General features: G+C 45.4%; 2 protein-coding genes and 1 long non-coding RNA gene across 4 annotated transcripts in view; 1 reads left to right on the top strand and 2 right to left on the bottom strand.

The window, feature by feature from the left end:
* The window catches only part of LOC125771051 (ficolin-2-like), a 49,501-nt gene that overhangs the window by 30,107 nt on the left and 7,812 nt on the right, over positions 1–11,582 (top strand). The gene's annotated exons all lie outside the window — the stretch shown is intronic.
* Positions 224–11,335, bottom strand: LOC125771059 (nuclear factor NF-kappa-B p110 subunit). The gene is made up of 10 exons (XM_049441254.1): positions 11,065–11,335; positions 10,248–10,487; positions 4,782–5,264; positions 4,075–4,704; positions 3,876–3,980; positions 3,100–3,807; positions 2,773–3,028; positions 1,390–1,846; positions 661–1,308; positions 224–587 (listed from the first exon to the last, which is right to left on the bottom strand). The coding sequence occupies exons 2-10, from the start codon at positions 10,291–10,293 to the stop codon at positions 483–485; spliced, it is 3,438 nt and encodes a 1,145-aa protein (XP_049297211.1). The 5' UTR covers positions 10,294–10,487; positions 11,065–11,335; the 3' UTR covers positions 224–482.
* On the bottom strand, positions 7,224–10,236 carry LOC125771060 (uncharacterized). Its single transcript, XR_007419268.1, has 2 exons — positions 10,095–10,236; positions 7,224–7,557 (listed from the first exon to the last, which is right to left on the bottom strand). It is a non-coding gene; the product is annotated as an uncharacterized LOC125771060 (long non-coding RNA).

Below are 11,582 nucleotides of genomic sequence, written 5' to 3'. Positions count from 1 at the left end.
TTAAAGCTGGAAACCGGCAGGTGATCGAGAGTTGCCCGACACGTGTCGTTACGCCTCCGTCGCACATTGGGTGCAATTCTTCAAAGTCACGTTTCCATCCCATGCGAAACCCTTTTCTACTTCCTCATCCCAAAAGGCGGGGAAACCCGTTAGAAAGGAGCCACAGGGCAAATGCGTGATATCACTACCTCACGGATGGAAGTCGAAAAGAACAACAAAAGCCTTATTTCTTGATTACAAACTATCTAACGATATAATATAACGTGTGCTTTTGTATAGAATGTAGCAAAAAGGTACGGAAACGGTATAAAATATTGTGCTTATCAATTACTTATGGCTAGAACAATCGTTACAGATTGACCTGGTACAAACACACATATGGGTAATTGGGGCGGATTCTTTTGCAGGCCATTGGCACCTCGGTACAAAAAACCTGTACATTGCTGGCACGCGTCCAACGAAATCACATCTCTACTACGTCACTACTTCATCCGTCGGCAGATCATTTCGTCGATGCTACGAATGCATTCACGCAGCTCCAACACTCGAAGCATATCGATCAGCCGATCCATATTAAGTTGTTCCATCTGCAACAAAAATTGAATATTGTTTTAATTCCTTCATGCCGTGTCTACAATACCACGCAAGGTGGGATCTTACCTCGTAATAACCCAGCAACATCCGGGCTGGACATGGCACCTGCTCCCAAACGGTGAAAAACGCATGGAAATCAAGCAACGAACCCAACGCACGCCAACTGTCGTCCTCGTTCAAATGTTTACACAGCTCGTCCATGCACTGATCATCGAACAGTGTGCCCGTGCCGGATGATTCCTTTTGATCCGCGACGACATCAGATCGTTTAGTCGCTTTACGCTGCGGTTCCGCTTCCGGTTCGTGCTCCTCTAGCAGGCGTGCAATGTTTACCCGATCGCAGCTAAGGTTGATCGATTCAAGCACATTCGCGTTTCCTTCCTTCTTGATAATCGTCGCCTCTTTCGGATCAATTTCTTCCTCCTCTTCCCTTTCTTCGTCTTCATCTTCCTCCTCTTCTTCGTCTTCATCAACATCTTCGTTCGGATCTTGGGGATCATCTTCTGTACGATTTCGGGATGCATCCTTTGCATCCTTTTGCAAACCATCCGGATAGTGGCACAGCAACTCACGCACGATCAGCTTGTTGTTTCCTTGTCCGGTGTGGCTTTTAGCATCCGCCAGCTGTAACGGGGTATAGCCGGCATTGTTCTGCTCGCAGCCCAGCTCGTGATCTACATTGTCCAGTATGTAGTTTACGATATCGAGCGCGTCCTACCGAATAGAGAGTAAAATAAATCATATTTTAGGTATGTAAGAGGATAAAAAAACCCCCTTCCTTCCATCATTACGTACATTGTCCACTGCGATGTGTAAAATGTTATTGCCATGTTTGAGGTCCTTCTCACGAACCGAAGCACCGGCATCGATCAAAATACGGGTAATTTTCAGATTTCGAGCATATACGGCCGCCTGCAAAGCGGTAAGACCGTCGTCATTTGTACAATCCAGCCGAGATCCTCCTTTTTGTCCGTGGCGCAACAGCAACCGTACCATACCCGGTACGTTTTCAACCACTGCTCGGTGTAGCGCCGTATTTCCCCGATAATCACAAAAGTTAAGTTTGGCGCCTGCTTTCAGCAACGCTTCCACGATCGGTTCGTTGTTGCTAGAAACCGCGAGATGCAGCGCCGTTTCATTGCGATCGTTCGGCAGATCTAATAGTTCGTCCGTTAACCGAAACTCATCCAACAGTTCGATTAACTTACACGCCACCGTCGTATCATTGCGCCGTATGGCCGCGTGCAAAGAGCTGTAAGACAATATACAGAGAACAAATCAATGTTTAATTGATGCTACTTGTCTATTTACATCAAGGGATTGAACAGGAATTCTAACAATTGCACGATGTTGTAACTTGCTTCGGTGGAGGGGAGGAGGGGATGCAAACGCGGAAGTAGCCGGAGGAATTGAATTCTAAGACATGTCTAACGGAAGGCATAAATCTCATCGTCAGTAATTATACAGCATATCATTAACTTCAAAGCGAAACACTTCATGCGATCCAGTTCCGGAGGCTCGGACAACTTTCCTAACGCGGTACTGATAATCATTACCAGAAATTCTGGGAATCTAGAAATTCCAGTCCAACACACCTCAACTGTCTTGTCGAAACATACGAGGGCATACTACGCGAAGGCAGCTAATCGGAAAACCCAAACATATTGGGAAGTCTGAATAAATTGAAAATACCCAAAGATATGCTTCATTATGCACGGGTTCCAATAAGATTCCAATAAAGCCAATACGGACATACTATCGTACTCAAGACTATTAATCAATTTTCTCATTTAGAATTGCAATTAAGCTTCGTACTCTTCAACAGTTAGGGACACACACATATGTACACACTAAAAACCATTTAAAAACAAATAATTTATTTACAATAATAAAATCTGCATATTGTGAACGGTAACAGGTGACATAGCTTAGTAACTGTTTAGTCACCATCCATGCTCCTCATAATGGCTACTCCACGGCTGAGGTTCGAACCTAAACCACACCACACACATACACACAAATAGACAGTGAGAGAGAATGTGGAGGGGAGAGAGAGATATAGAGAGAAAGGAAATGTCCCGATTAGGCCGCGGATTTAACTACCGACCGGCAAAGGGACGCCCTCGGTGACGTTCGCGATGGCAAGGATACGGAATGTGAGATGGATGCACAACTTACTTGAGCTGCTGCTGATTAGCGGCGGTCCAGTGGGAAGCAAGCAGCTGCCGAGACCGGTTAGCGTCGCCAGCAAACAGTTTAATCAACGCCAACAGCTTACGCAGCATCTCACCCTGCCGGGCATCGTCTCCAGATGCGACCAGATCAGCAATTGCCCGGCTCAGAACGTTCTCCGTTTCACCGACCGTTTCCGAGTCTGTCTCCAGCTTTACCAAATCCTGCTGGTTGCCAATCTCTTGGATAAGCTTGTTGAATTCTGGAGCAGTAAAGAACAACCAACTTTAGAGATGTCCGAACGGTGCGAATTTCTCATCGAGCTGTGCTTACCTTCGGAGTTACATGGGAAGTCGCTTGAATCAAATGCTACGTCCGACGCAATCGTTGTTGGAATGTTCAGTATCTCTTGTATGATGCTTGCCTTGGACAGCTCCTTGCTGATGGTGGTTGTTGAGCCGATCCCACTCATTATGTCCTGATGATGTGTAGTCGGATGGCCCGTGTTCGTCGTGCTGATCGCTGTTGTCGAGGATGGTTCGTGACCTTCTGGTATGGTACCGTCATGGTTGGCCAACATAGGGAAGGGTTGATGTAAGGGTGGTAAACGGGTAGTTGAACCAGAACCTACACTTACGGGTCCACAGGTACCTCCTCCACCTCCAGCACCAGCACCACCGCCTCCAGCCAAACCAACCGATCCATTCGGATCATTCGGGATAACGGTAGGAATTTCGGAGGAAATGTTCCCAGAGCTAATGCGAAGTCGCTTACGAGATCCGGTACCACTGCTACCGGGCACCATCATGCCGGGTCGTGGTTTATACTTAAATAGTACCGGTTCGCTCTGGCATTGATCGCGCGGCCGATAGAGCTGCATGTGCACCTCGACCGGTTCCGTTATGTCCTTGTTGCGGTATGGCGGCGTTTTGAAAGCAATTGCATACTGATGGTGTACGTCCGCTTCGGAAAAAATGGCCATCTCCTGCCATACCTCCCGATCGTATTCGTCCAGCTCGTAAAAGCGAATCTTTATATTATCTACACGAGAGGTGGAATAAATCGTTTAGAACTTAAGCGCATGGAAAAGCTTAAGAAATTTCACTTACTTTTGCAAACTTTCTCAACAAACATAAACACTTCTTCGCCTCCATCTACGCCACTTACAGAAGTGCTTAGACGGCAAATCTTCAATTCTCCTGTAAGAGCACTTTCTGAAGAAAACACAAGAACAAAACAACATCCACCAGGTTAAACTCAATCAGATCTTTTCGCATCCAAACCACTCCACAGCCTTCCTAAACTTACTCATATTGTTGATAGGATTGGAGTAAACTGGCTCACAAATGGGTACCCATTGCCCAGTACCGGGTTCAACACGATACGCCTGGAAACAGAGGCACACCTGGTTTAGATTCATCGTGCGCGCCATTGAGGTTGCATCCTTCTGCATCTGCTGTTCTTCGCGCTCGGTCGGTTCACGGTTCAACTCGCAGAGTCGATGCTTGCGCAGCTTCTTGTACAACTCTTCGACAATAAATTTCTTCGCCGTATGAATAATGCCCATTCCTTGGAAGGTGGCGACATAGCTGCCACCATTACCACTCCCATCATTGGATTCTCCCGACGGTCCACCAATGTCTAGCTCGTGTGGATCAATCAGATCCAACTCACCGGACTTAATCACGAGATGGTGCGAATGGGGCGCACGTCTTTGCGGATCTACCTGGTACAGTGAGCAACGCACTTTTGCCTCCCCCGTATAACCACGCAGCTCAACCGTCGGGAACGTTTTTTTCGCCTTCTCCGTGCGACTACCCATGAGGGAACCGTGCGTCCCGTGCATCTCCGATTGGTAGCGGAAGCGAAACTTATCCACCGGCTGCTCCAATATCACTAGATGCGGTTCACTGTATTCCGCATCCGGTGCTCCGAAAGCTGTAACAAACGTAACAAACCATTCGTAGATCACCGATCGTTCAAAACACTTCAAAGAAACACTATATCCGCCTTACCTTTGGATGAGGTCGTGTAGGTAATGTTTGCTGGTAGATGTTCCTGATCAAGATTCAGCAGCTGGGGAGCATAATAATGTTGCTGTTGAATTTGATGCTGCTGCTGCTGCTGCTGGTGTTGCTGCTGATGCTGATGTTGGGGCTGATGATGCTGCTGTTGATAACCCATGCCAGGATAATTCATCGAGCCAGTGCTGTTGGAAATGTTGAGGTTTTGCAGCGTATACGATGCACTATGCTCACTCGCACTAGACTGCGGGGACATGTTGCTGGCACGGCTATTGGGCGATGCAACCGACGACGGTGATGATGGCGATGCAGACGATGACGAAGGCGAAAGCGCACTGGCATAAGATCGGCCCGAACCAAGCGTATAATGGTGCGAATCTCCAACACTGACCACTGTTCCTGCTGCCGGCGTTGGTGTGTCCATCGACAGGATGGTATACTGGTTGGCTGAAGCGCCCAGCAGCTGCTGTTGCTCTGGAAATATACGCGAAAAATTGGAAACACATCAAACGGTACGAAAACCAATGAATCACAATCCGGCTCTCTTGAAGACAAGAGACTAGACAACCACGCCGATGACAGCGACAACAACTGAGACCTCTTTGCTCCCACTCCTCTTGGCAGTGGGTCTTGTCTTGGAAAACCCGCAAAATACCCTTGCAACACAACAACTCCCTTCTCCGTTCCGATGCTTGCCATATGATAGGACGGACGGACCCCCTCCACCATTATGAGAGAAGAGGGCTTGTACGTATAGCACTACCTGTTTGCAATGGATATGGGACGTCCGGCTGTTGGAGTTGAAGTAACAGTACATCCAACGCGTTAGAACAGTGATCTAGCGACATATTACGAACTCTCCGGTTGACAGTCGTGTTACTGCTGCTGCTGCTGCTGCATCCTAACCGTATCGGCGCCGGCACGCAACTGAATGATCGCCGGTACCGGACAAGTCACTCGTAGCTCTCGCGCGGGCACGCGATCAAGTTTGTTGCTCCGTTGAAAGACGAAGCTAGCGAGAAAGGGGAGTACTCGGTGGTGGGGGCATGTAAGATGTACATGGAAGCGAATCCGAAAGACAGAGATAGAGATAGGTTCCCGATTTGACCCAATACTAACTGCTAACTGTCCGGCGAAAAGAGGCTTAAGTCAACAGAAAAGGAAGCAGATAAGAACGCTATCGATTTGTGACCTGATAGCTCACTGATACGGGACCCATCCATCCCTTTTTCTTGGCTCAATTTGTTCCCCCCCCCCTCCCCTCCCCAAAGGGTTTCTGCCATTGAAACCTTTCCGTCTAGCCGGATCTTGCTTCCATCCATTCATTCATGCCAATCGATATCAGTGCGAGGTGTGAACAAGTATTTCAGTCAATAAATTCGACGATAAGAATTGCTTCTTGTTTGATACGTGCCTCCGCTGCTGTGCGTTTTTTTTTTTTATTAAGCGCACCCCTTGCCGAGCGGCAAGTCGATCAACGTCATCGATACCGGGTGTACACCGCAAGAGCCTGGGATTACGCTCGACGTCATAGATCTTTGCCGGTCAGCCTTTTTTATCCACAGCAGGCGCGTTTTGTTGGCTGATTTTTTGACGTAACCGGGATTCCATAAATAGTGCCGCGGCCAAAATAGCCTTGCGCCGTGACATAGAAATAGCCTTCAAGAGGACATTCTATATTTAGTAGGGTGAATAGGGATGACGATGAGTCACAGCTTTTTCCCAGGTAACTTGTAAGGTACTTCACGCAACTGGATGGATGACAAGCGAGAAAGCGAACCAATCTAAATGGAAGTATGTCATTTGATAGATGAGTTTCATTGGCAAATTGGGAGAAAACATGCCAACACAGAACGAACAACATAAGATCCTTGCATTCCTCGTATGACGTCAAAGAAACGGAATAATTTTTGGTGGAAGAATAATTTGATTAACCGGTCCAATATCACACACAAACGTTAGTTCCCATCTTCTTTTTCGTGAACTTTGAAAACCAAAAGAATCCGTACACAAAATTAACGTCATTCACCAAAGATCCTTCCAACATCGGAAGCAGAACCGGTTACATTCATACCCATGCCGGTATAGAATGGCTTTAAAGCGTTTTAAACACATTGGATCTTGTTTTTTGGAATGGCCGTGAAAGACTACGACAGAAACAATACAAAACCGCTCACAACCGCTCGTGATCGAAATGGGGGAATGACGTCGTGTGCTCAGGCTTTGTGGGTTTCCAGTGTGCATCACACCAACAGGCACGTGGTGTTGGGACAGAACCCTCAAATCCAAATCGCTCCACGAAAGGTCTTTCGAAAGCATTTTTTTATTGCCAGTAATCAGTAAAACGATTTGAGTAGCTCACCGAAATGCGATAGCCTCTAGTGACCTTGACCCGGGCGTATAATCGTTCAAATAATAACAAAATTAGCGAACTTCTCAGCACCATTTGGATTTATTTACATCATTTGTTTTCAATCGACATCCGACCTATTTTGGACTTTCAAAATCATTCCTGAAGTCTTTAGGTGATCATCACCACTCAACAAGGAGGTGGGTGGATTTTTCCCCCAATTGGTTTCGGTTTGACGTAGATGATGCCCGTGTCCTACCGAGTTACTAAAGAGTACATCGATAGTTATCAATTCGCGTCATTCTCGATACTTTCTTCCACAAAACATGTTCAGTGACGTAAATTAAAACTTCAGACTCGCCAGTTAATCGAGCCCATCGATTTTATTTATGCAAATTAAATGGAATGTTTTGGTTTCTAGCAAAATAAACAAAATTGAATAATATATTAGTCACAAACATGTGCTGTATGTTGAAAGAAAGTTTGTTTAAATAAATAAAAATAATATTGATAATACTTCAACAAACATCTCACTGCTACAATAAAATTAATTACTTTCCACAAACAAACAAGACAAGAACAGTGAGAATGAATTGAAATTAAGTTCTGCTCCTGATCATTCACTTTACGCGCCTCCAACGAACGCGCATGACTCAAGCGTGTGGCGCGTATTTTCCGCCGCCATTACCAAGCCAGAGAATGCGCACGTGCTTTGGAGAAGTTCAACAAAAAGGTAAACAAACTGTAAAATTATTAGCAATGGTTTTGCTACTACTTTTTCACACTAAGCATACGCATTAAACTGAACATAGTTTATCACATTAATTGAGTTGAATATTTCCAACATGAATCAAAACTTTGTTATTACCTTTCGCGCCTAAAAAGTCACTACTTCGTTGATTAATGACACTCCTACAGTAAACCACGTAAACAAATGGTGTAGATTACTACAACCGCTCCGTATGACAATCGGCACACGACACACAACAGCATCGCATTCTTCGTATTGTCGTGAAGGTGTCCACCGGGCTCTTCCACCGGAGGCTTGGAAGGCAAAAAACAAATGAATAACCGGTTGGACACCGGGCAACGATGACGACATTCTCTTCTAGCCTTCACATCCCGATCGTCACCAAAAATTGTCCCATTCTGCAAATAGTCTCTCGAGCGTTACGATAAGCGTGCTCACAAATAAGATCTCAAGAGTACATGCGTACCGGTTCCACTATGGAATGAGTTGCTGGAAAAGTGGACAATTGAGTGGAAAGCTGCTTTGGTGTATGTTGTCGTTGTTCAGGTGCAAATGATAGACAATCTACACACGCTCAACATCATTGAGACTTGGACGAATAAAGCACATTCCTGGAATAGTTCAAGAGGATTCATTTATCTCTTCGTCGGAAGCATTCGAATTACTTCGTTCTTCAGAGAACGGTTATCAAGAATAAGGAGTATTTTCTTTTGATCTTTTTAAGAGCGAGACTAGTAAAATATCAGCGACCAAGTCATATGGGACCCAATATGAAAAGGAAGCTTTGCTACTTTACTACTCTTGCCCAATATGATTCCATCCCTCTCTGGTGGTATTACGACCTCCTTTGTCGATGTGGAGGGATTAAAAAAGACTTTAATGGGTTTCAATTTTCGATGACATGGTCATTCCACCGGAACTTAGCGAATCTGATCAGCTGAACAGTATTGGGATTATTGTACACCTCCTACAGCTTCTTGAAATACTAAACCAAAACTCTATCTAGGTATCTTCGACTGATTCCTCTCTCGAATTCCAGATTTGAGCAGAGACTCGCAGAGATCTGAGGATTCTAAACTTTATCCAATTTGTCCTAGGTTTTCAGTAAAGAAATTTCTTCCGACTTCGCCTAAGGAGATTTCGTCTTCTACTCGTTTCTTCAGTAAGTATCAAAAGCAAAGCCGGAAAGCAAAAATATCAATTTCTATTATCCGAAAGTATTTCTCTTAAAAACGATCCTTCTAAACGACTTCATACTCCTTGGTTTTTGTAGTTGTTTGCAGAATTGGAGAGACTTTATGTCTCTTGGGTCCCTTTCATCTCTATACTCGTTGGTGATCTTGTTCTGACTAATCATCACTGCTTGACTCTCTCTCTAATAGCTTACTGATTAATCAGTTCTTCAAGGAATTAGCCGCATTTAAGAGCTTGTTGATGTAATTAATTATCCAAAAGTGTGATTCAACTCCGTAATTTCACGATCTGTTCTCTTTTATCTTTTGCTTAAGTTAGTTGGTATTATTTTCTTTTTGTTAGTGTCAAATGCTCTTCAAAATAGTAGCTTGTCACTTACAACTACAAAGTTTTGACCAAAGCTACACGAAAAAACCCACTGTGTCGACGATCGTTTGAAGATGCATCACTCACTCGTCAATCGTAGCAAATTGCTAAGCCGTGCCACGATCGCGGAGGCTGGACAAAATGCGGGAGTTTAAGAGATTGGGAATTCCCCATCCATCCCTTCTTCCCGTGACGTTCGGAAACGTGTTTAACGTTGTGTGTGTCGGTGTTGCGTCTACCACTACTTTGAGTTGGGGCTTTCCCAGCAGTGATCGCGCGTACCGGTTTATTCCCCACCCGGCGGCAATTGCATACATGCTTACACACGAAAGCACGAAACCGCGAAACCGCGCGCCTGCATTGGTTGCGAGTTTCGCATACATAATGACAATCTAACCACCCCACCGCCTTCAGTACGGAGTGGGATGAGGAGGCGAAGAGGGGGTGATTGAGGGTTGGGGGGTGATAATAAAAATGGAAACAAAGCAACACACTGATCCGTGGTTGATCGTGGTGTTCACAGTGCGGCTAACACGGCATTCCTTCTATTGGTGTTGTGATTCATACCTCCCCGGAACGCTGGACACACAACAAAAAAAAACACACCAGAAGAATGGTACGACATCTTCAACAAGGTCATTACCGGAACAAACTTTTGATGTTTCTCTTTTCAACCCCTATCACGTTCGATCGTCACACACACGCACACACCGACAGTCACAGAGCCAGAAGCAAAAAAAGAAAATAAAACCAAGCGCTATGGTTACTATGATTACTACTACCAACATATACTTACCATACATCTCATGCCGATAGCTGTCCAAATTCAGCAGCGTCGACATTTTCGGTTCCGCGCTTGTTTAATCCGCTCCACGCACGGGAAGAGGGAACAAATAAACAAAAGATTTCGCACGAACAGCGCACGAACTTCAACAACTAATCACACGCACATGCACACGTATTGATGCACTCGTACAAATCACTGTTTCAAGATGGGGTCTCGCGCTTATCAGAAGCCTAGGATTAGAACGAACCACTAAAGAGAAATACACAGAGAATAACAAAAAAAAAACACACTTTAGTTGTGGAATTGAACGCTTTACATTGTTTCTTTGCCTTTTTGCGTGCTTTTATTAGCTGATAAACAACTCTCTACACGGGCTGCAAACAGGTGTGGTCCTTGTTTGCAGCAAATGCAAATAAAACAACGAAACTGCATCGCAACTGATACACTCTGCTGGTACATTATTTCACTTCAAGGGCAGACTGGCACTAAAACACAGGAACTTCTTTCCCCGTGTTCCAACTGTACGGGGTTTCAAGCGGCACTGTTTGCTCATATACTGCAACTGCATTTGCAACAGAATTCGGTTAAACACATCAAACTGTCACTTTGACGGGAAGGGGGTGGGGGTGGTACAACAACCCTTATCGGGGTGTACAACCCCGAGAGGGTTATATCTCCGGAACACACCAATCAAACAAACGTACATACAACACTTCGACCACAAATCGGACCGGCAATCGGACATCGTACAGCACACAATGTTTGCCAACATAAAAAAAAAAACAATATATAAAGCCGCGCACACTTGATGCCCTCGTGCTCTAACCTTTTTATTCTTCTGTTTTGTTAAAAGCTCGCCAAAAAGGGCGACAACAACACACTGTCTCCGGTCTTGTCCGCCGTTTTGTTCGAAGAAACGCAATAGCAACCACGCATCCGCTTCGCGAGGCTCACATTAGTAAACTGTTCACACTGGAGAGAGGTTCACACTGGGATCGCACACAGTGAGCTGTGTAATAAAAAAAACGAAAAACACCATGTTGCTCCACCATATGGTGCGGCGGTGTGTGTGCGTGTGAGTGCAGTGAGACAAAAGCACCACCACCACCGGTTTACAACTGGGCCAGCATCCGTTTGTGGTGCGGTTCGCAACATTATCGGACACATTTTGGATGTTCGGTACGGAAGTACGGATTGTACGGACAAGCAACCTACCCGGTTGAAGGAACGATTCCTAATGTGCGTTACCACAGCAACAATCGCATGGAAACAAAGGAAGTCATGTTTCAACCCTGCAACGGGTGTAATGTTCTGGGGTGTGATTGGTGCTTCCAATATTTTATT

Source organism: Anopheles funestus, chromosome 3RL (genome assembly GCF_943734845.2).
Source record: "Anopheles funestus chromosome 3RL, idAnoFuneDA-416_04, whole genome shotgun sequence".
Taxonomy (NCBI): Eukaryota; Metazoa; Arthropoda; class Insecta; order Diptera; family Culicidae; genus Anopheles; species Anopheles funestus.
This window is presented reverse-complemented; position numbering and strand designations above follow the sequence as displayed.

Coding starts and splice junctions, on each gene's coding strand:
- LOC125771059 (XM_049441254.1), bottom strand. CDS start 10,293: ATGTCGACGCTGCTGAATTTGGACAGCTATCGGCATGAGATGTATG. Junction 3,981..4,074: donor CAATCCTATCAACAATATGA/GTAAGTTTAGGA, acceptor TGTTTTCTTCAG/AAAGTGCTCTTACAGGAGAA. Junction 1,847..2,772: donor GCTAATCAGCAGCAGCTCAA/GTAAGTTGTGCA, acceptor ATTGTCTTACAG/CTCTTTGCACGCGGCCATAC.